General features: G+C 40.6%; 1 protein-coding gene across 1 annotated transcript in view; it reads left to right on the forward strand.

Moving 5' to 3' along the window:
• The window catches only part of CUBN (cubilin), a 308,229-nt gene that overhangs the window by 135,943 nt on the left and 146,608 nt on the right, over positions 1 to 25,678 (forward strand). The window contains 3 exon segments of the mRNA XM_031652472.1: positions 9,151 to 9,332; positions 15,432 to 15,606; positions 17,059 to 17,228. Of these exon segments, the coding sequence (XP_031508332.1) occupies positions 9,151 to 9,332; positions 15,432 to 15,606; positions 17,059 to 17,228 (527 nt within the window).

Here is a 25,678-nt window from a genome sequence, read left to right on the forward strand (position 1 = left end):
CCATGGGACCGGGGTGGAGCATGTGAGGATTTGGGTAGTTTAGTTGTTTTGCTTTCCCTAAGCTAAGGACCCAGGCTGGCTGGATGCAGGATTTGCCCTGCGAGGGGCCTGCAGCACGGGATGTTTTAATCACAGAAAACAACCTTGAGGTTCAGATTTGGACAGAGTTTAAAGGGTCACAGAACACCACTGCCCTGGACGTGGTGCTGCCCACATGTGTCCATTTCCCTGGGTGGAGCCCACTCCCTGCAGAAGGAAGGTTAGAGGTTGGGGGAGGTGAGGGAAGGAATCAGGGAGAGGCCTGCAATGTAGGGCCCTGGAGGCTCTTTTTCCTGTGAGAGCCCTGTGTACCAAAATAATGAAATTGAAGGAATGCAGGTTTGAATAAATATTTCTAAATAGAAGTATGACTGTTGAACTTGGAAACTGCCTACAGAGAACATGTTTTCTCTGTCTTTGTTTGAGGGATTTCATAAAGAAGCTTTCAGTAGCCTTCGGCATGACGACTTATTTCAGGGGAGATTAGTACAGTTATCTTAGTCTCATTTCTTTCCTTGGATCTTCTTGTACTAAACTGTGTTTAGAAGTCTTCAATCATTTCAAAAATATCTAAGGAGAGGGAAAAGAGATTGATCAAATGATTGATTTCTCCTGAAGAATTGTAAGCAAGGGATTTCTACTGGGAAACCATTTTTTAATTTGATTGAAATTAGTAGCTTAAAAGGAAACTGATAAGGTTAATCAGAGTGAAAAGATGACAAGATTGGCTAACTTCTCTGGGTTACGATGAAAGATAGTATCCTTTTATACAGGAAATTAAATTTATATTACACAGAAACTCCAAAATTATGGGTTTTTTGGATTTCTTTCTCTTTGATGATGTACTAAGGGGAAACACATCAGTATTTAGATCTAGGCCATCTTAGATAGTCAGATGGCTATGACAGTCTTAACTTTGAATATTTATATGACATCTTGAATAGGAATGTAAAGGTCATTTTACAGCAGTTAACAGCATTGATTTCTAAGCTTCTTGTATCTGTTTTCCAAGTCACTGACTTCATGCAATGACTTATTCTTTCATTCTTTTTTATTGTGTCTCTACCATTGAAACCTGACGTTCTACTTTATATCCACTGCTGTATATAAATTAGTCGAATAAAATGGATTATCACAAAATATGGGGCAGGGATGAAGTCTTTGTGGAACATGAAACTTTCTAAACCTTTATTGACTCTCAAATGCTAGCAATTGTTATGACTTAACTCCCTGGTTCTCGGGTTTACCTATTTCTTCCTGATGTGGTACCTGGCCTTGTATTTGCTGCTAGTTTTCTCAACAGTAGACGTTTTCCATTTTCATGAAAATTTTATCCTTGACCAACCATCTTCTAAATCTCAAGATGACAAATAGGAAGTAATAATTAAAAGATAAATACAGAAAGTTTACAAATGCACACTCTTTGAATACCACAGAAATAGTTGTTACCATTTTGTACCTACCTGGGAATTTGGCCACCTCATTTATCAGGAAAAGAATGAGGATATATTAGCTTCCTAGGGCTGCTGTAAATAAGTACCACAAACTGGGTGGCATGGGACAATAGAAATTTATTCTTTTTATTCTGGAGGCTGGAAGTCCAAAGTCAAGGTGTTGGCAGGGTCATCCCTCTGAAGGCTCTAGGGAAGACCCTTCCTTGCTTCTTCTAGCTTCTGTTGATTGATGGCTATCTTTGGCTTTCTAAGACTTGTAGATGTATAATTCCAATTTCTGTATCTATGCACACATGACCTTCTTCCTTCTTGGTGTCTGGGACCAAATTTCCCTCTTCGAATAAGGAAACCAAGAATATTGGATTCCAGTTCCACCCCAATCCGGTATGACCTCATTTTAACTTGATTACATCTGCGAAGACTCTTCCCTCCAAAAAGGCCACAGTCACAGGTTCCTGGTGGGCGTAAGTCTGGGGGCACAGTGTTCAACCCAATACAGGGACAACTCTTTCCTCTCCTGGAGTCACCATGTTTTATCCTCTTCTTCCTTTTTTCTGTCTTCTTTATTCCTTATTTTTCTCAGGGAAATTTTATGTTCCTTGGCCTTTATATTACTTGATTTTCTTCTGTGATTTCATCTCGTGATCACTCCAGTTTGTGTCTCCATCCTCACAGAATACATGCTATCTGACCAAATCCCTCAGAAAATTCATCTGCACATGCTTCGTGTCCTTATGAATTTGAGGAGCTGCACCCTTGGCCTTGTGTTCAGAGAGGACTAGTGACCCCAGTAGGACAGATGCCTATCACTTGGCCACACACCTGTGAAATGTTGGGGAATTAACTGGTAACATCAAACCAGGAATTACTGACTTTCTGTGGTTCTCATTACATGTCAGTCACCTTTGAACAACTTTGGCCATTTTAAGGAGCCCACCACCATGCCCAGCTAAGTTTTTATATTTTTAACAGAGACAGGGTTTCACCATGTTTGCCAGGATGGTCTCGATCTCCAGACTTTGTCATCTGCCTGCCTCGGCCTCCCAAAGTCCTGGGATTATAAGCATGAGCCACCATGCCTAGCCCACAAGCTGCCTTTTTACACAATGAGGGCATACTGGCCTCGCCAATGAGGCACATCTCAAGGTCTTGTGGAACAGAAAGAGTTTTTATTTTTAAGTTATAGAAAAAAGCTAGTAAAATATAAATTGACCATTTTAATGGAGCATGTGAACATTGTCACTAATTGTGTTTAAAATTTAATTCTCTTTTACCGTGCCTTGGCTTTTTGGCTTTGTTTTAACAGCAACTGTTGATTTCTCAGGCATTTCCTTTAGGAATGAAAGGATAAGGGTGGGAGGGTGTCGGTGTTGGGTCACTTCTCTCTTCCTTTTCTCCCATCCTCCTTGGGCTTTAGCCATGTCAATTTCAAGATGGCATCAGTTTATGGCGTATAGTTTCAGGAAAATGCCAGGCGCAAAGCGGTGACTGCATTTGAGCACTCACAGGGCAATACAGCATTTACTTTTTAAACTTTGTGCCTCGGATTCCATTTAGCTGTTTCATTGCTGGTTTGCTTTTATTAAAGCTCTTATTAAAAACACACAGATATGAACTTAAAGATAGTACCTACATAGAAGGTTATTATTAAATGTTTCGGTACTGGAATTTTATAACCCATGGTTTGTTTTGGACAAAAACCAAAACAATATTAGCAAAGTTCTTTTATGAAGGTATTTTAAGTTATCTACACAAGTAAGCAGGTTTAGCAACAGCTTGTAACTCTTGGTCGTTATGAGTTCAGCAGCTCAATGTGCTTCCTACAGATAAAGCAAGCACTTCCTTTCAGCTGATGACTGAGAGTTTGGAGGAAAATCAAGTCAAACAGATGATCAGTCACCAGTACTAAAACTTTTATAAAGATTAACTCTTTAAAACTGAAAAACATAGGCTTCTCTTCAGGGCATTATTTTATTGAGTTCAGCTGATGTCTAATGATGTATTCTGTTAGATTTTGCCTCAAAGTCAATTAAAAGAGTTTTGCTTTGTTTACATTTTCCAGGTTGCTATGGTGATTGTCTTCGGTGGAGGGACAGGACAGTAATGAGGGCAGTGTTCAACATTGTTAGTTCCATGCCTTTGAGCCGAAGTTCTCGGCAAGGCATGGGGGGAGAGAACACAGAAGTGGAGGTCAGCGTGGGGGTGGGTTGGTGTCAGAATAGGGTTTTGCACCCACATCTGCCATTCAGTAAGTGATATGAGCATGTTCCACAGCTTTCTTGAACCTCACTTTGCTCACCTCTACAATGGGCCTGACATTATCATTGTTACCTGCCTCATGTTGTCATGATTAATTTCAAATAAAATAATGCATTTCAAATAAAAATAATTCAAATAAAATGAAAGCACTTGAGAACTGAACTACCATACAAAGATGGATTGTCTTTTAAAAAATTTCTATGCACTTTAATGAACAACCAATTTCTTACCTCTTCTCGAGCTATTCATGATAGCTTTTTAGCTAGTAATTCTTCTAGCTCCAAGTTTTTGTCTCAAATCTGGGGATAAAGTCTTGTGAAGATACAAAACACGGCCAGGTGTGGTGGCTCATACCTGTAATCCCAGCACTTTGGGAGGGAAAGGTGGATCACTTGAGCCCAGGAGTTCAAGACCAGCCTGGGCAATATAGCAAGACCCTGTTTCAAAATAAAAGAGTAAAAAAAATGTAAAGATAGAATACATAGCATGTATGAAAGGATTATGATATGTACAACATTTAACTAAAAACTTTGGATTGTTCCATTTATTCTATGTAACAACCCTATGAAGTAACTATTCATACTGCTGTAGAGGAAAGAAAGGTTAGATTACTTATCGAGGAACTATCACAGCCAGTTTAGGAACCCATTTATCTGAACCACAGCCCATGCTTCCTCTGTTACACTATAATGTTTCCAAAAGTTTTGCAATCTAACATGCCAATTAAGCAGTTCTAAAATCATGTCTATTCCATGAATACTTTCTCTTACCAAAGTGACAAAGAGCCACTGTGTCTATTTCTCTCAAAACTCTTTATTCCTCATGTCACTGTTCCCTTCTTGGTGGGTATTTTCATCTTTTTTATTTTTGAGATGGAGTCTTGCTCTGTCGCCTAGGCTAGAGTGCAGTGGTGCAATCTAGGCTCACTGCAACCTCTACCTCCTGGGTTCAAGCAATTCTCCTGCTTCAGTCTCCCGAATAGTTGAGATTATAGACGCACACCACGACACCCAGCTAATTTTTGCATTTTTAATAGAGACAGAGTTCCACCATGTTGGACAGTCTAGTTTTGAACTCCTGACCTCAGGTGTTCTGCCCACCTTGGTCTCCCAAAGTACTAGGATTACAGGCGTGAACCACCACGCCTGGCTGGTATTTTCATCTTTTAAATTTTCTTCTTTATGTAGACGTTGAAAGGCTTTTCTAAATCATTGTCATCTATTTTAGATTACGAATGACCAGTTTTAAAAACTTCTCTATTTCTTTTACATTTTATTGTTCATTCAACCAGACAGGTAACTGGATGATGACAAGGATGTTGGTGGTCTAAACATCCCTGCCTGTGTTATTTCCTGATGGGTATTGGTTGATATAACTTCTTTCATTTCCAGACTTGTGTATTCTCCATCTCTTTTTCCCATCCCTGTTTGTGATCCCTTTGTCATGCATCTAGAGTCGCAAATATGACTGGTAATGGCATGATGAGATATTTATTCTTATTTGTAACTTACCAGTGATTAACATGTAAAGGATAGACTAGAATTCAGATTGTTTTCTTCAAATAAAACTTACTGAAATTACTCTTGGTAAACTGAAAGAAAAGGAAAAAGAGTTTAATAACTTGCAAGAAGACATGTGGGTAATAGCACTTTTTATGTCTATAAATGTCCTTCTTTTTTTCAAGAGATATTAAATACACTTGGCTTCTATAGCACTGCTTATATTATGGGCTGATGCTCAATAAACACTTATGAGTGAATGAATGAATAAATACATGGAATTGGGAAGCTATTTTATCTCTTTCAAATTTTGGAAATACAAAGAGAGTTAAGTTTCTACCATAATTACCAGAATTAACTTTACCTCCTAGTACTTTATAATTTTGACTAAAAATTACCACTAATCTATCCTATTTTGCATTTGCTGTGAATTTTTAAATCAAATGTTACCTTTTGATATGTTAAACCTCAGAGGTAGTGAGAGCATGAAGGAGAAAAAGAAAACTTCAGATATTTCAAGCCCTAACAGTTTCTTTCTCTCTTTCTCATAACCATACAATATTTTTCCTGACAGTGTATCACTTATAAAATTGAAATTTCTCCACTGGGCGTGGTGGCTCACACCTGTAATTCCAGTACTTTGGGAGGCCAAGGCGGGTGGATCACCCAAGGTCAGGAGTTCAAGACCAGTCTGGCCAACATGGTGAAACTGCATCTCTACTTTTAAAAAAAAAAAAAAAAAAAAAGGAAAAGAAAAAGAAATTTTTCTTTAAAAAACATACACACATGTGCTATTAACAAGAAATACTTAAAAATAAAATTTTGCTCTGTTTATTAAGCAAACCTTATTATTTGCTTTAAATCCTAGGAAAAAAGACATTGTGGGTCCATATAACTGTACTGTAATTTTTTAAAAACATTACTGAATGCCACAAATCTGTATTACCATTCCAGTTTACAGTGACTAATTTAAGGATATTAGTATCCTGTTATTTGCAAAGGAATTCACAAGGAAACCTAAAACAATTGGAAAAGACAATGGAAAAATGTTACACAGAGTTTTAGATGAATCAACTGTGGCAAAAAAAAATTGAATCAGATTGGCCGATGAACTAATGCTAAGTAAAAATGCAGAAATGAGCTATCTAAGCTTTCGTTTCCTTCTTATCTTTTATATCATGTGGCCATAAAGTTATTTTCCTCTAGATTTTTTCCATTGGATAATTTATTTGATACCACTGATAGAAAGAACCATCTGAACTGAAAATGCAAGCTGAGAAAAAAATTTGAGTAACAGGCTTGGCTTACCTATAATGTATTTTAGTAAAAGGTGGTATATCTTAACATGAGTTACATGAGCCACTGTGTGGTACCACTCCAGGAGCATCGTGTTATAGAATGTCCTGTGAGCAGTGCTCCCTGGATTTGGGCAGTGGTACAGGAGATATGGACAATCTGTGATGATTTTGGCTTCAGGAATATTTGCCATGTGTTGTTGTGGGCGCACAAATATTTTCTCATCTTTTATGGTACTTGTGTTTTTTTAAGATTCACCATAGTCTATAAACAATGTCAGCACATCTAATTTTAAACAGCTTTTTCATAGCCTTTAGAAATAAAAGCGGGAACTTTATAGGAAACAGGAAAGATATTGCTCTGTGCAATACATTTAAAGTCTGAAAATGCAGAGGTTTTCAAGTGCAAGGAGACTGAGAAGTCAAGAAGATAGTAGTGCTTTGAGCTAGAGTCAGATTTCTCTGCCGAATCAATATTCTTAGAATTCTCGGTGCTTCTTGGTGCAGTGGGGAATTCTGTATGGAGGTTTTCTTTTTTAACTCCTTAACTTTTAAAAGCTTTTCTTCTAACTCACTGTATAGGAGGAATTTGCATAGAGTGGATACTAGACAAGATCTCAGACTTGGTGTCTTACTTTAGAAGCCATGGTAGTTTAATGTCATTCATGTGAAAAATGCACATTTACTCATAATGGAGTGAGGAGGCGCTGTTGTTTTTATTTATTTTATTTTATTTTTTAAATTATTATACGTTAAGTTCTAGGGTACATGTGCACAACGTGCAGGTTTGTTACATATGTATGCATGTGCCATGTTGGTGTGCTGCACCCATTAACTCGTCATTTTACATTAGGTATTCCCCCTAATGCTATCCCTCCCCCCTCCCCCACCCCATGACAGGCCCTGGTGTGTGATGTTCCCCTTCCTGTGTCCAAGTGTTCTCATTGTTCAATTTCCACCTATGAGTGAGAACCTGCAGCGTTTGGTTTTCTGTTCTTGCGATAGTTTGCTCAGAATGATGGTTTCCAGCTTCATCCATGTCCCTACAAAGGACATGGACTCATCGTTTTTTATGGCTGCATAGTATTCCATGGTGTATATGTGCCACATTTTCTTAATCCAGTCTATCATTGATGGACATTTGGGTTGGTTCCAAGTCTTTGCTATTGTGAATAGTGCCACAATAAACATATGTGTGCATGTGTCTTTATAGTAGCATGATTTATAATCCCAGTAATGGGATGGCTGGGTCAAATGGTATTTCTAGTTCTAGATCCTTGAGGAATCGCCACACTGTCTTCCACAATGGTTGAACTAGTTTACACTCCTACCAACAGTGTTAAGAGTGTTCCTATTTCTCCACATCTTCTCCAGCACCTGTTGTTTCCTGACTTTTTAATGATTGCACATGAAAAGCTTTGAAGAATAAGAGCAGGCAATTGGAAGAATTTACCAACCAATAAAGAATATTCCAAAAAAAAGAATGAAAGAAAAAGAGGCCCGGAAATGTTAACAAGAGCAAAAAACGTTTTGTTATTCACCAAAAATTGCTGTTGGAAAACAAGATAATCTCTTTTCTAATTTTGTCTCTCACAAGCCTTCCTTAAATTTTACCTCTTCTGCAAAGTTTTTTCTTCCTCTCCACACTGAAATCTCTGTCTGAATTCCTGCAAACAATGTGAGAGCCTGTGTGGTATAGTAATGAAGTACTAAGATACAACCAGATCACCTCAGTTAATGTACTAATATCAATTAACCTTGAAAAATCCACACCACCTCTGTTTGCACTGATTTGCTCATTTAAGAAATGGATCCTAACAGTACCTGCCTCATGTGGTCCTTATGAGTATTGAAACGGGAAATACATGGAGAGCTCATATGAGCACTCAATGAAAGGCGGCATTATTCTATTATGTGCTGCAGGCTACGGCATTTGATTATTTGTTGTCGTGGTCTGCCTGAATGGCTTTCTAAGGCATGACATATCAACATTCTTAAACACATGCTGTTGTCTTTTTCCTTGGTTGGATTTTTCTATATCCATTGTATTTTTTTTTTTTTAATGTCAGTTTCCTGAGTTAGGACCTATATCATTTACTTGTTTATTTCCTACAGTCTTTGGTACAAAGCTAAGGATTTTTAGCACCTAAAATTCTAGTTCTTAGATCTGCACGGGACTATGGAATAATGTATTAGCTACAATGATACTGAAGACCCAGGGACCTGAAGTTCACGACCACGGCTCACACAGCCCGTTGTACTTCCTACTATGTTATGTAATAAAGAAAATCTAAAATTAGAGTGACTTAAAAAAAAAAAAAAGTACAAAGGTTTGATATGGTAAGAAAAAGGATTGAGCATTATTGTACTAAATTATATATAATCAGTGTTTTATTTTTGGATGTATAAAGTTAATAAGTTGTAGCCATGATTTTTTTCTCGTTGTTCTATAACTGCATAATTATAACTTTATTGTAACTTAATGGTTTTCTCCTAAATTAGGCATTGTATATTTTTGATGAACTTTCGGTGAGTTGAATTTGTGAATTATCTTCCATGGGCTGCTGCCCACTTTGAAATGACTGAGCCTTGCTGTTTTAACAGGTTGTGGTGGAGAGCTGTCTGGGGCCACAGGCTCCTTCAGCAGCCCCGGGTACCCCAACACGTATCCACCCAACAAGGAGTGTATCTGGTACATTAGGACGGCCCCAGGGAGTAGCATTCAGCTCACCATCCATGACTTCGATGTGGAGTATCATTCAAGATGCAACTTTGATGTCTTGGAGGTAGGAAGTGAGATGGTTTTTTCAGTACATCCCAAAGTTTGGGGTAGAACAGGAAATCACTGCCAAGATTCCGAATTCTTTCCAGTAGTCAGCAGTGTTCTATTCTTAGACATTTTAATGAGCATCAGCCCTTCGGTGATCATTTGGTAGACATGGGATTAATATGTGGTTCGGGTTTCCCTGAAGCAATGCCTGAAGGCCTTGGCTGCAGCTGAGTTAGGTGATGCCGGGAAGCAGGAGCCCAGGACCAGTGAGTGAAGGAAAGGGGGAGGGGAACCAGCAGAGGGAGCCCCTGGGGGCAACTTGGACTCTCTGTGCTGGGAGGCTCTGAAGGACCATACTGGAGGCATTCATCCCCCCACTCTGGTTCCCATTGGTAAGGACTGTGCTTGGGATGGCTCACACCTCACCCTTGCAGTCTGAGAAAGCTTCCCCAGAAAAAGCATTCGCGTGGCGGAGCATAGGGACTGGCCCTGCCAACAAGCACAGCGACGGCCTGCCAGAGCTGCTGCTCTTCAAGGGGCGCCAGGGCCATCTGCCTCAGAGGGCTTTTGCAAAAAAATGGCCACCTAGGTAGCGTGAGGCATTTGAAGATGAAAATTTTCCCAGCGCTACTGCAAAGGGTGTGTCTTGGATCATTAAAATAGTCTTTGAGAATCTTGAGCCCAAAAGTTTATTATAATCAATTTTTAATTGCAGGAATCTAGTCATTAGAATATGCGTGTGTGTGTATATATATATATTTTTAAATATATAGTTTTAAAATATTTTGTTATAGTTTATAAAATTATATAAATATTTGTTATAATTATATAACATACTATATAATTACATTATTTATATAATATTCTTATATAATTTTATAACATATATAGATGTCCCAGATATATGTAATATTATGTAGTATATTATATACTTACATTATAAATTATAGTTAATAATTACAAATATTAACATTTATTATTATAATAAATTATATATTTTAATGTAAGTATACATATACTACATAATTATGTCATATGTTATATATAGTTACATATATGTAACACGTTTATTATGTATACTTTGAACTTTGACCTGTCTGCAAACTTTAATGTCTTCCAAATACACACAAAAATCCTGTCACCTCAGCTCTAGGGACTGCTGTAGCACAGCATGACAAGGATTCTATATCCAGTAGAACCTAAATTCCATGAGGCTAGATATTTGTTTGCTTTGTTTTACTGCTATATTCCCAGCTCCACAGAGTACCTGGCAAATAGTAAACACTCAATAGAAGTTTGTGGAATGAATGAAAGCATCAAAGTCTCTGATTGGCACACCATAATAATGTATATTTAGGGTACTTTACAAAGGAATTTTTGCCTCCATGTTCTCATTTAAACATGAAATCATTCCATGAGGTAAGAGGGGAAGTTTATTCCCATTTTACAGTGGTCAAAACTAAGTCTCAAAAAGATTAATGGGTTTTTCCATGACCACATGGAAGGGGAGTGGAAGAGCTGATAACTGAAGCCAGTCACTGCTCAACACTCCAGTAAACCCTGAGACCATAGATGGGTGCAGGGTGCAAGGGGTTGATATGAGTAATATGGACGTTACAGGAAACTTTAACAAAAATTTAATTATAAAACAAGTTCTTACCTTGAAAAGAAATGAAGTCATCCCCTCAGTGAGAATCACTAGGAATTACTTTTAGCAATTCATCACGAAATCATTCAATCACTACTTTCAGTAATTCATTACTTTCAGTAATTTAGCAAAGTCATCCTTCTCGGTGAGAGTCACTAGGAATTACTTTTAGTAGCTCTAAAAGACGTACCAGTTTTATCTCTGATTTCATTTACTGTAGCTCTACGGACAATTTGCTGTTGTCTGATGATAGAGCTACAGTAAATGAAATCGGATAGAACTAGAAAGTCTTCACGGAAGGACTGCTGCCGAGTCATGACTCCATCTCAGAGGAGAAACAAGGTGCCTCCTGAAATTCACACTCACAGCACAAAGTAGTACTGGCATCCACGTGCAGAATGTTCAGATGGCCTCGCTCGCCAGCAAGGATATTGCTTGGTTGCACTAAACCCCTTATCACTTACAAAGGGCTGGTGGCGGATCTTCCACAGCTATGTGCCCTGTTCCAAACCCTTTATTTTCATACTCCAAAGTGCATGTGATTGTTGCCCACTTGGCAAAATATCAATGGGCCAGTTGTGTTTCGTGTGTCACGCCCATCGTGGGAGAAAGTAGAGACAGGGGCTGTTCCCTGAAAGCAGGCCTGGGGCCTGAGGGACGAAAGCAGGGACTCCAGGCAGAAGCAGCTTTCAGGGAGAGCCCTATGCCTGACAGAAATGGCTGTGAGAAGACACATAGTCTGCTTGGGGCTTATTTTTATTATGACAAGCTGACATTGCAGTGGCCTCCCATGTTCCACCAAAAGCAGGGCTTGGGGGACTATTTTGAGGCCCTTAAATATTTGGGGAATTTTTTTTTTTTTTCTGAAAGTTAAAATGAGCAACCCTCTGACACTTTGTTCAAAAGCCTTGTTTTGCTTTTCTGCAAATGCTCAACTCATGTGGAAACTGCTGTAATAAAATTGGGCTAATGGCGGTGGAATGGTTTTTTTCACCCCTCCCTAGCTGCCAATAACATGTTAGCAGTGGGTTTAAAGGTTGTTACCCATGGTGGGCATGTGATCTAAAAACTTTGCTGACTTTCTCAGCCTGCATGTGAGTGTAGGCAAGTGGGGCCTTACAGTCACTAAATATTGGGCTTACCTGGATTTCACAAAATTTATTCAGGAGTCATTTTTTCCCTCAAAAATCAGAGTCCAGAAACCAAACAGCCCGTTGCAAAAAGCAATAGCTGTTTGGTTACTCATAACCCCGGAATGCTGACTTGATTGTAACAATAAATGGAGCTAACAGAGCAGAAAGAAATGTTCAAAACAGATTAAAACCATAGGCTTTGAAATGTTCTCCCTCCTGAGCATTTGCTAAAACACATTTTTAAATCTGTGATCATCAGACCACTTCTTTTCCCCCCAAAGTTTAGTCATATGCTGTAGTTGAATGAACCACGCCCTGAAATGCTTTCCTTCTTTTTCTTCTTTTGAAGAGTCATGTGCTAACTATCGATTTTATTTGTGGAAGCCAGAAGGACCATTGTTTCGGTCATGGAAACACTCTGCCTGATTTTGCTTTAATCTCTGAGAAAGTCTTTAGAGAGATTCTGAACTGGCATCAGGCAGAAAAGGAAATCCACTCCTTGAAGCAGTAAACCGGGACAATTGCTTGGTGTGGACCAGTTAGCTCGGTCTGGCCTCTCTGCGATAGGCTTTTGTGAGCTCAGCCTTGCAAGAAGGGAAGCAAATAATGTCCAAAGTGGCAGTGTTTATTCTTCTAGAGGCTTCTAGGTCCAGCCAACTCATACCCATTATGTTTGTGATCTCAAGGGGATGTATGAGCAGAGAAAACAAAGAATATTTTGCCGATGTGCGAGTTTTCTTTGTTAGAACTTAACACTTGCGCTCAGTGGTCTCTCCAAATACGTGCTGTTGATTGGGCTGGGGTGATTGGGAACACATGCTGTCAGTTTCATGCTCTGGGGACTGTTCCCTAGGCGAGGGGATAGGGAGATCTTGAAAATGGGAAAGAAAGCTGACTCTACACACCAAGCAAGCTTGCTTCTGCCATTTGCATATGTGTACGTGTCAGGGGCCACACAGGGCTCTTCCTAAAGTCCTGCTTTTGATGGGACTTGGGGGGAGTGCACAAACATCAGCTCCTCCTAATAAAAATAAGCCTGAAGCAGTTGGTCTGCTTCATTCCTTTGCAATTACTGTCCTTGTGCTCAGCCCTCTGTGGAACAGCAGTTTCATTCATTTTGGCCTTTCCCGGATGGCTGGGGGGAATTAATCAGACAAAGAAATCATTATAGATTCAAATCACACACTCCTCCCCAAAGTAGGCTTCTTGTTCTCACTCCCTCTCCCCAGAGAACACTTGAGTGATTTTCCTATCAGTCAGCAGTGGGCCTTGAGGGTGGGCAAGGGCCGGGGGTGCTGAGGAATCAGGACAGAGTGTCCCGAGGTGGGGGAAAGGCATAGAGGGAGGGTGGGAAGGCACTGTGCCCAGATGCCCCTGAGAGCTGCCTTCCTGGCTCTGGTCCTGAGTGCCTGTACATGGAGGGCTGGGGTTGCGGTTGTGAAGGTCTCAGATACCAATGTCTTTGAAAACTCTCTCCCAAAGATGGTCTTTCTTTTACAAATTGAAGTTTGAAGACCTGAAGATGAGAAGTCAGCATCTTCTATTTGATTCTCATCCTCCCTTCGCCACCCTCCCCAGACCCACACATACACACAGGAGACAAACAGGACCCAGAGGAGACTGAGAAACCCGTCTGTGAGGCCTCCTGGAGGCCTGGCCTAGGCTATCTGTGGCTGCAAGATGCCCTCTGTGAGCCCAAGGGGACCCTTTCCGGAGGACGACATCACTGGGGTAGTGGATTCCAGTCAGACAGACAAGTTTGGCAAATTTGGAGGAGCCTACGTGGTCTGAAGTCATGTGCGATAGATCTAGAAGTGAAACAGGAGCGTTCCCTAGCCACCCCTTCTCAGGACATGTGACAGGGGTGTGGCTCATCTGTTCAGCTGCTGTGCCCTCAAACCCGTTATGGGAGGGGGAGCACACAGACTGGCAGGTGCAGGAACCCAGGCAAGATGCTACCCACGGTAGGGTCTAGTAGTGGGTGCCTGTGACTCTCAAAGCCCCCATGGGCAGGGTACAGTGTTCTTTTAGCTCTGCCATCCACAGACAGCTTAAGTGTTAACCAGCTCAGTGACTCTTGGTACTCGCATTCTTGTCTGGCCTCCAGGAAGAATCAGGTCACATATGGTCTTGAAGGATGGTGAATGTGGAGATTTTATTGGGTGATGGAGGTAGCTGTCAGTTCGATGGATGGGGAATTGGAAAGGGGATGGAGTGGGAAGATGATCTTCCCCCCTGGAGTTCGGTTGTCCCATGGATGATCAATTGTCTGACCATCCCCAGCCAAATTCCTCTCAACGTTCAGATGCTCCTTCTCCTCTCTCCTTCTCTGCCATGTCATTCTTCTCCTCCTCCACTCTTCTGTTCATGTGCTCATCTGCTCGTGGACCCTGGGGTTGGAGGTTTATATGGGTACGGGATATGGGGACGTGGCAGGCCAAAAGGCAACATTTGGGTGTGAAAACAAGAATGCCTGTTCCCATTTAGGGCTGCAGGTTTCCAGGCTTGGGGGTGGGGCTTTGCCAGGAAACCACCCTCTTCTACCCAGTATTTCCCTGTCTCCTGTCTGTATCAGAAGGAGCCATCTGGAGACTAAGGCAGAGTCTAGGGCAATCCCTGAGCAGAAAAGCGGCATGCACTTTGTCAGGTTCCTGGGCGTGGGCGTGCTGGGAGCAGGCACAGGGAGGGTGCATAGCATCCCCTTCCTTAGGCTCCAAAACACACCCAGAGAGCTGGTATTTCCATTCCTAAAGAAGCGTAAGCGTTATATTCAATGTGTGGTCTTAGAAAACATTGTTTGCAGGTTAGGAGGAAATTCCTAAAAATATAACTGGGATATTGGTAGCCCTCAGTGAACTCAGCTTTCATAAGAAAATGGCTTTATGCTAAGACTAATCATGTGTGCCTATAAGAGTTAGAAAATCAGACATTTCTTTTTTTTCATGTCCCCCTAAAATTCAGAAAATAAGACTTCATACTGTATGATCTGTAATGTTTCTGCTAGAGAAATCAGGAAATCCCATGAAGACATGAAAAAGACAAAAAGAGGAGATAGGGAAGATTCTGGAATAATCTACTCCATCCTCCTCTGCAATTCTGGCTGATGAAACAAGCAGGCATTTTATGGGTGATTGACCTTGTGTGTTCCTAAGGCAGAGGGAGTGCCTTTGAAAACTCAGCTCGAGTTTATAGTGCATCCCCACCCAGGGAGGCTGAGATTTCACTCTCTAATCATCGTAGAACCCAAGGAGCCAGGGGTTAAAATGAGCCAGGGGAAGGGCCTTTAATTGCCTAAAATATTTTTTAAAGTCTTTTTTCCTGCATCCCATGCTAGATCTATGGAGGCCCCGATTTCCACTCTCCCAGAATAGCCCAATTGTGTACCCAGAGATCACCTGAGAACCCCATGCAGGTGTCCAGCACTGGAAATGAGCTAGCAATTCGATTCAAGACTGACTTATCTATAAACGGGAGAGGCTTCAATGCTTCATGGCAAGCAGTCCCTGGAGGTGAGTGAAAAAAGGAGGTTTCCTAAAGTACTTAAGCTAAGCCTTTGTTAAATTTCGTGAAATGCTTGGGAACACGTATGAAGGCTATGCCCTCATTGATAAGTTAGTGACGTCCCAAAGGGAAGCCTACTGAGACCTGACATGTGCACTTCCCTAAAATACGTGATAAAGTTTAACTTCCTAAGGGTCACCGCATATGTGAAAACAAGAATGCAAGTGTGTAAGTCCATGGTGAGAGTGGAACTAGAGTGATAGGCCAGACCCACTCTCCAAGGGCTCGTACCTCTTAACCAGCCTCCATACCTCATGCCATAGTACAGACCTTTGGATTCTTGGCAAATATCAAACTTGCAAACATTGAATTCGTGAATCCCAAGGAATTACTGTGTGTTCTATGGTGACTTTCTGCCCAAGATTTTAGGTAGTCTAAATAAATTACCTGTTGTGTATTTTTAAACTATAATAACAAACTATGGCACGAAATAGTTTAATAGATGTTAGCATATACAACTACTAGAGAGAGCCACATTTGCAGAAGGCTTACTGTGTACCAGGCACTTTTCTAAATATTTTATGAGGATCTCCTTTAGTCTTTACAACCACCCTATGAAGGAAGTCCGTTTCATATCCTCATCTCACCAGTGTGGACACAAAAGCTTAGAAAGGTCAGTGACTTGCCCGAAGTTCCACAGCTAGAAAATGTCAAAGCACATATGTGATCCCAGGCTCCCTTATGGCCACACTTCTTCAGCAGTACCATAACCAAGGTAATATAAGAGCTCTCCCCTAAAGTTAATTATGTAGGAATTTAAATACACACACACACACACACACACAGTGTTTAGATTACCCCTAAATCATTCTCCATTATTAGAAAATGGTGCCAAATTTTTCCATTATTGGTTTATATTATCATAAATCCAAGAAATGGTGGGTCATAGAGAAGACATTGCAGTAAAAGGTATCTGATAACATCAAAGGAATTTTTAAACACCTAAGTAACTGTACTATATCCAGAATATTAAATTTTTAAAGGGTAGATATTAAATTATTTTTAAATACATGCACTACTAGATTATCACAATTCTTGGAAGGAAACATATTATTCTTCCAGTATGCTATATTTTTAGAGGACAATGAAGAAGCGGTGTTCCATGGCTTTGTGAAAACGTGATTTCATTTGTGTTTCCTTTTAGTTATTTTTAAAAATAACTTTTGGCATCTGTATTTAAAGTGTTTGAAGTATTTTTCTTAGTATCATCCATGTCATTCCTTCTTATTCTGTTGGGATAAATGACTTAATGTGGATATCAAGTTCTTCAGCGTTTTTAGCATAGACTAACCAAAATTGATAGTCAAGCAAAGTAGGTATTGATCTGTACAACGAGGTAATGGATGATTGTAATGCATCCATGATTCCTCTCATGAAATAATTGTGTTCTGCACTTCCAGGTTGTGGTGGGATTTTCCAGGCTCCCAGTGGAGAGATTCATTCTCCAAATTACCCCAGTCCTTACAGGAGCAACACGGACTGTGCTTGGGTTATTCGGGTTGACAGAAATCACCGTGTTCTCTTGAACTTCACTGACTTTGATCTTGAACCACAGGACTCTTGTATTATGGTAAGTGACGTAAATTTCAAGCATTGTCTCCAGTCAAACCTGGGTCAAAACACTGCCATATAAGCATATTTAGTGAATGTATTACTTATGGGTGTTTTTAACATCAAATCATAGGAAACCAAACTATTAGCAACTTAAAATATAAGGACATTTATGTTTTACCTAAAAACAAATCAGGAAGTAGATAATTTCAGGGTTTGTTTAGCAAGTCAGTTTCTGCTCTACCATGATTAGCATGTTGACTTTTCATTGTATGAAAGTATGAAGAGTATGAAGAAGTCATGGTCAAAAAATGGCTGCAGTGGTTTTTATCTGAATGTCCTACCTGAGTCTACCTCTGAAAAAAGGAAGAAGGAATAGTGTTAACTATTTCTGTTTTGTATGTGTTTCTTTTAATAAGGAAAGCAAATTTTCCACAAAAGCCCCCGATATATCATTAGCCAGAACTGACTACAAAAGAGATCCAGAAAGTATCATGGAATAGATTTATCATAAATGTTTTAGATCAATTATTATTAAGCCTCTGGGATTTTCACAGGATTCTGCTTCTCTTGAGACCAGGATATCTTGATTTGCTGCTTGAACGAATCCATGTTCTCATAGAACAAGTTGGGAGACGGGAGTGTAGGAGAAGGAATATGGCTATGAATTGGGCAGATAACAAAAAGTTTCTGCTACTGAGATGGGAGAATTTCCTTGACTCCTGCACAGGACTTGCGAAGCGGGTGGCTTATTTGCTTGGCTGCTTAGCTGAATTCAGGAGGGAGCACACAAACAGACGAATGCAGGAACCGGGGTGAACGAACCCTGGAACTGGCTGGTCCCTCTTCTCTGGTGGGAGCAGGCTCTGTGCATGGCCTGTGCAGCGTCCAAACACGTTGCAATGCTCTTTTAGCTCTGCCGTCTTGGAGAGGGTGTCTGCGACCCCCAGAGCCCCAAAGGGCATGTGTTACAATCAGTGCTCTTTTAGCATTTGCTGTCCATGGACAGCTAAGTGTTCACCAGTTCAGTGGAGGGTCAGGGTGACAGCCTTTTACACCCTGACCTCTTGGTACCCGAGTTCTTGTCCGGTGTCCAGGAAGAATCAGGTCACATGAACAAATTGAAGGGTGGTGAATGTGGAGAACTTTATTAAGACGTAGAAGTGGCTCTCTGCAGTAAGGGGAGCTTGAAAGGGGTTGGAGGAAGTGGGTTGCAGGAAGATAATCTTCCCCTGGAGTCTAGCCTTCCTTGGCTGAACTCCTCTCTGACCGTAGTCTCCGATGTCCAGCTCCTTCTTCTCTTGACATTCAGACACTTCTGTCTTCTGTGTGTGTGTGTGTGTGTGTGTGTGTGTGTGTGTGTCTGCTGAGTCTGGGGCTTGGTGTTCTTATGGGCACCAGATGGGGGCAGGGAAAACCAAAAGGCAACATTTGGGTGGGAAAACAGGGATTGGTTTTCACTTTGAGCGGCAGATCCAGGCTTAAGGGTGGAGCACTCATCAGGGACCCCAACCTCTTCTACCAAGCATTTTCCTGCCTCCTGTCCCATCACTACTACCAACACTTTTAAGGCATTCCTACCTGAAACTAATGCTTTATGCTTAATATAAGAGTGAATGAAGTTTTATTTTGAAGGTTTCTTTTTTCTTTCTGTTTTTAATTTTTTTGGCTACCTGATTTTCTTTTGTTATTATTATTATTATACTTTAAGTTCTGGCACACATGTGTAGAACCTGCAGGTTTGTTACATAGGTATACACATGCCATGGTGGTTTGCTGCACTCATCAACCTGTCATCTGCATAAGGTATTTCTCCTAATGCTATTCCTCCCTTAGCCCCCCACCCACCAACAGGCCCTGGTGTGTGATGTTCCTCTCCCTGTGTCCGTGTGTTCTCATTGTTCAACTCCCACTTATGAGTGAGAATATGCGGTATTTGGTTTTTTGTTCCTGTGTTAGTTTGCTAAGAATGATGGTTTCCAGCTTCATCCATGTCCCTGTAAAATACATGAACTCATCCTTTTTTATGGCTGCATAGTATTCCATGGTGTATATGTGCCACATTTTCTTTATCCAGTCTGTCATTGATGGGCATTTGGGTTGGTTCCAAGTCTTTGCTATTGTGAATAGTGCTGCAGTAAACATACGTGTGCATCTGTCTTCATAGTAGAATGATTTATAATCCTTTGGGTTTATAACCAGTAATGGATTGCTGGGTCAAATGGTACTTCTGGTTCTAGATCCTTGAGGAATTGCCACACTGTCTTCCACAATGGTTGAACTAATTTACACTCCCACCAACAGTGTAAAAACGTTCCTATTTCTCCACATTCTTGCCAGCATCTGTTGTTTCCTGACTTTTTAATGATCACCATTCTAACTGGCGTGAGATGGTATCTCATTGTGGTTTTGATTTGCATTTCTCTAAGGACCAGTGATGGTGAGCTTTTTTTTCATGTGTTTGTTGGCTGCATAAATGTCTTCTTTTGAGAAGTGTCTGTTCATATGCTTTGCCCACTTTTTGATGAGGTTGTTAATTTTTTTCTTGTGAATTTGTTTAAGTTCCTTGTAGATTCTGGATATTAGCCCTTTGTCAGATGGATAGATTACAAAATTTTTCTCCCATTCTGTAGATTGCCTGTTCACTCTGATGAAAGTTTTGCTATGCTGAAGCTCTTTAGTTTAATTAGATCCCATTTGTCAATTTTGGCTTTTGTTGCCGTTGCTCTTGGTGTTTAAGTCATGAAGTCTTTGCCCATGCCTATGTCCTGAATGATATTTCCTAGGTTTTCTTCTAGAGTTTTTATGATTTTAAGTCTTACATTTAAGTCTTTAATCCATCTTGAGTTAATTTTTGTATAAGGTGTAAGGAAGGGGTCCAGTTTCATTTTTCTGCATATGGCTTGCCAGTTTTCCCAACACCATTTATTAAATAGGGAATCCTTTCCCCATTTCTTGTTTTTGTCAGGTTTGTCAAAGATCAGATAGTTGTAGATGTGTGGTGTTATTTCTGAGGCCTCTCTTCTGTTCCACTGGTCTGTATATCTGTTTTGGTATCAGTACCATGCTGTTTTGGTTACTGTAGACTTATAGTATAGTTTGAAGTCAGGTAATGTGATGTCTCCAGCTTTGTTCTTTTTGCTTAGGATTGTCTTGGCTGTACAGGCTCTTTTTTGGTTCCACACGAAATTTAGAGGTTTTTTTTTCTAATTTTGTGAAGAAAGTCAATGGTAGCTTGATGGGTATAGTATAGCATTGAATCTATAAATTACTTTGGGCAGTATGGCCATTTTCATGATATTGATTCTTCCTATCCATGAGCGTGGAATGTTTTTCCATTTGTTTGTGTCCTCTCTTATTTCCTTGAGCAGTGGTTTATAGTTCTCCTTGAAGAAGTCCTTCACATCCCTTGCAAGTTGTATTCCTAGGTACTTTATTCTCTTTGTAGCAATTGTGAATGGGAGTTCACTCATGATTTGGCTCTCTGTCTATTACTGGTGTATAGGAGTGCTTGTGATTTTTGCACATTGATTTTGTATCCTGAGACTTTGCTGAAGTTGCTTCTCAGCTTAAGAAGATTTTGGACTGAGACGATGGCATTTTCTAAATATACAATCATGTCATCTACAAGCAGAGACAATTTGACTTCCTCTCTTTCTATTTGAATACGCTTTATTTCTTTCTCTTGCCTGATTTCTCTGACCAGAACTTCCAATACTATGTTGAATAGCAGTGGTGAGAAAGGACATCCTTGTCTTGTTCCAGGCTACCTGATTTTCTAACAAAAAGTTTTTCATCTTTCATTTGTATATATCAACATTTCATTCAAATGCAAACCAGATTCTCTTCATTACTGGATCTTTCTATTTTAGCTTCCTGATCATTTCCTACACAAGTTCCAACTGGCTAGTTTCTTTCAAATTTAACTGAAGAAAACTCAAAGGTTGTTTTACGTTTTTCCAAGTAGTCCATTTTAGTGGTATGATTTCATATTTTACAAGATTAGGTTATTAATGAAAGTTAAGTTTATTTGTCACTGTATATTAACCATCCAAATGAGTCTTCAAAGTCTAAGTTGGCTAAGCATCATGAAGACTGAAGGTGTAGAACATCCACCTACTCTCCTGACAAAGACCATTTCGAAATTTTGGATGACATTTACAAACATCTTTCTAAAAGTAGCCGGTGGTTCATAAGGTAGTGTGAAGTTTCTGAGTGAATATCTGAGAGAGGTGTGAGTCTAGTCTTTGGGACCATTTTTGCCTGCAGGGCCTTTACTGATCCACAAAGGTTTAGCAGCTCTTCTGAGAGCCTCTCAGGACAAAGAGGACCAAAGTTTGAGTCCAGAGCTTTGTTAGGGTGGCAGTCTTGGTAAGCCATTCGTGTCTTAGGTAAAATGAAAGGAAAACAGCCTTCACTGAGACTGCGTTCAATGTTTGAGTTACCTGAGTGAATCCCCAAACTCTCAAGCCATGAAATAATGAGAGTGAATCTTGTATTTCTTTTCCATCTAGGCACTGGACATCCAGCAAACACAATTTAAAATCTTCTTCAAAGAGAGATATTAGCATTCTGGACATCATTTCTACCTATAATTTTTCATGTGTAATAGCCGATGAAATAAGAGAGTTCCCTGACCTCCCTTGCAGGACATGCAATGGGGGTGTGTGTCGTCTGTTCAGCTGCTGCATGTTCAAACCCCTTATGGGCAGGGGAGCATGCAGACAGGAGTGCAGGAGCCAGGGTGAGTGCTTTTGGACTCCAGGCTCCATGGTAGCATCTAGGGGTGGGTGCCTACAACTTCCAAAGCCCTAGTGGGCATGCTACAGTGCTCTTTTAGCTCTGCCATCCTCAGATGGCTTAAGTGTTAACCAGCTCAGCGTCCTCTTGGTAGCCGGCTTCTTGTTTGGTGTCCAGGAAGAATCAGGTCACACATGGACTTGAAGGATAGTGAATGCAGGGGTTTTATTGGATGATGGAAATGGCTCCCAGTGGGATGGATGGGGAGCGGGAAAGGGGGTGAAATGGGATGATGATCCTCCCCCTGGAGTTCACTGTGCCATGGCTAATTTCTTGTTTGACTGAGCCTGGCTGCACGCCTCTCAATGTTCAGATGCTCCTTCTCTTCTCTCTTTCTCTGCTGTACTGCTCTTCTGCTCCTCTGCTCTTCTCCTTATCTGCTCATCTGCTTGTCTACTTGTGAGGCCTGGGTTTAGGGGTTTATATGAGTACAGGATAGGGGGGTGTGGCAGGCCAAAAGGCAAAATTTGGGCATGGAAACAGGAATGCCTGTTCCCATTTAGGGTCATGGGTTTCGGGGCTTGAGAGTGGGGCCTTTGCTGGGAAACTGCCCTCTTCTACCCAGTATTTCCCTGTATCCTGTGTGTATCACCAACACACTATCAAAGATAGTCATGTACATGAGGGGACAATATAACAAAAATGAGATGTGATATGAGTAAGAGACAATAGAAACAAATCCACTAATATGCCAGATACTAAAGTTACCTGGCACACTTGCTAAACAACTATGATTACTCAACTTATGGAAATAAAAGTCAAACTGAGAACTTTCAGTAAGGAACTGCATACTATACAAAGTGACACTGCAATATGAAGAAGAACCAACTACAAATTTGAGAACTGATAAGTTCCATAGCTAAAATTAAGACCTCAGCAGATGGTTTTTTGGGGGGATTAGACAGAGATGAAGAGAGAAATAGTGACTAGAGAGAAATAGTGAACTGGAAGATAAGTCAAGAAGCTACTCAGAAAAAAGTGTGGATGAAAAAAGGATGAAAAACATATGAGAGGTTAAGACACATAGAGGACACTCAGAAAATGTATAACACACACTTAATTGGAGTCTCACAAGGAAAAGTGAGATATATGGAACAGAAGCAAACTTTGAAGAGCTACTGACTAAAATTTTTCCAAAACTGGTGGAAGTCATCATTTAAAAAAAAAAAATTAGAATCTGAAGGAACCCAAACAGCAAAGCAGGATAAATAGAATGATATACTTTTCTAAAAAAAAAAAAAATTAAATAACAAAGATAAAGAAAAAATGTTACAGTCAGCTAGAGGAGTAGGTAGGTGGGGGATTGCTTCTTAGAAAGTAGAGACTAAATGCTGACTTTGCAACCAGCATTGGAAGCAAAAAAAATTTTTTTAAAAGACAATAGAGTGATATATTCAGTTTAAAGAAAAAAAAGAAACTACCAGCCAGGAACTCTATGCTCTCCTAAAATTTCTTTAAGAATGAAGGTGAGGCTGTGTATGGCATATCACGCCTGTAAACTCAACCCTTTGGGAGCATGAAGCAAGAGGATCAGTTGAGCCCTGGGAGTTTGAGACCAGCCTGGGCAATGTAGTGAGACCTTGTCTATACAAAAGAGTTTTTTAAAATTAGCCAAGCATGGTGGCACACACCTGTAGTCCCAGCTGCTTGGGAGGCTGAGGTGAAAGGATCACTTGAGGGTGGAAGGCAGGAGTTGCAATCAGCACAGATCTTGCCACTGCACTTCAGCCTAGGCAACAAGCAAGACCCTGTCTGTTAAAAAAAAAGTGGGAATAAAAGTGAAATAAATATTGAAGCAAAAGAAGGGTCTGGCCCAGGCGCAGTGGCTCACACCTGTAATCCCAGCACTTTGGGAGGCAGAGGCAGGCAGATCACGAGGTCAGGAGGTCGAGACCATCCTGGCCAACATGGTGAGACCCCGTCTCTACTAAAAATACAAAAATTAGCTGGGTATGGTGGTGCGTGCCTGTAATCCCAGCTACTCAGAAGGCTGAGGCATGAGAATCACTTGAACCCAGGAGGCAGAGGTTGCAGTGAGCCGAGATTGCGCCACTGCACTCCAGCCTGGCGACACAGCAAGACTCTGTCTCAAAAAAAAAGAGGATCTTTAAGAGAAGTTTGAATGGCCCAGAGACAAAACTACTCATAGTTTTGACTATGGTGGGTATTGCACTACCACTTGCTTCCTGCCTCATCTGCATGGTGTTCTTTTCTCTGATACAGTGCGTAACCCATGGAATTTAACATAGAAAGTGTGTAACCAAACCAACGCCTAGGTCAAAAGCATGCCAACGTGGCTTGGTTTTTCCCTCTTGTGATCATGAGGCAGGTTTTCCACCTACATGGGACACGAACACACAGACGAGGTTTTCTATGAACACTGCTATATTTCAGCATGCAGCTGGGCTTAGCTTAACAAAGCACAGCAGGAGGAAACAGACAGCAGGAAGTGAAACCTCAAAAGTGATCTGGTCTGAGGCATGGAGATGGAAAATAAACTCAAAACTAAGTGCCAGGAGGAGTTTGGGCTGGTAGATAAGGCAAAATATAAAATGTAATAGTTCAAACAAGTTGCCAGAATCATATAATACTATATGAAGTACAGTTGACTCTTGAACAATGCTGGGATTAGGGTCGTTGGCCCCCCGCTCCCCTGCCGTGCAGTAAAAAATCTACATACAACTTTCAAGTCCCCTAAACCCCCAAAACTTAACTACTAATACCTATGGTGGACAGAAGGCTTACCATTAACATAAACAGTCAATTAACAGATATTTTATATGTCTTATATATTACATACTGTATTCTTACAACAAAGTAAGCTAGAGAAAATAAAACGTTATCAAGAAAATTGTAAAGAAGATAAAATATATTTACTACTTATTAAGCAGAAGTTGATCATCATAAAAGTCTTCATCCTCATCATCTTCACACTGAGTGGGCTAGAGAGGAAGAGGGAGGGGGCGCTGGTCTTGCTGTCTCAGCGGAGGCAGAGACGGAAGAAAATCTGTGTTTAAGTGGACCCAGGCGACTTAAGAGACGGAAGAAAATCTGTGTCGTTTCAGGGTTAACTATAGTTGGAAAATCCCAGCCAGTGGGCCGAAGAGACATTAGAAGCAAATACCTCTAAGCACCCAGGCAAGACATTAAAATAAAAAGTGAGCTACACCAATAGTGTGAGTCAGCATAGTGCCTCAGCTAAGAAATCCAGCTCTGATATAGGCTGGATCTGGGGTTGAGCCTGGACTTTGTGATTTTCTAACAGTGTTCTTTGGAAGAAAGTTAATCTTTCAGCTTCAGTTTCCTTAATGGAAATGGGGATAATAAGAGGACCTGGGTCAGATTTATTGTTAGGTATTTGAGATAATATAGATGACCTGCTTGCTGTCACATGGGAAGTTCTCCACTTGTGCTAGCCATTATGATGCTGCTGCTAATGAGTGTTTTGGGGGAGGTTAATTCAATAAGGACTGGAAGAAGAGGCAGCATGGAATACTAGGAGCAGAAATGCGCTTAGAATTCAGAGTCAGACATGAATGCCCGTGTTCATCACAGCACTGTCCACAATAGCAAAGACATGTAATCAACTTAGATGCTCATCAATGGTGGATGGGATAATGAAAACGTGGTACATATACACCAGGGAATACGACACAGCCACAAAAATGA

The sequence above is a fragment of the Papio anubis genome, chromosome 11, assembly GCF_008728515.1.
Source record: "Papio anubis isolate 15944 chromosome 11, Panubis1.0, whole genome shotgun sequence".
Taxonomy (NCBI): domain Eukaryota; kingdom Metazoa; phylum Chordata; class Mammalia; order Primates; family Cercopithecidae; genus Papio; species Papio anubis.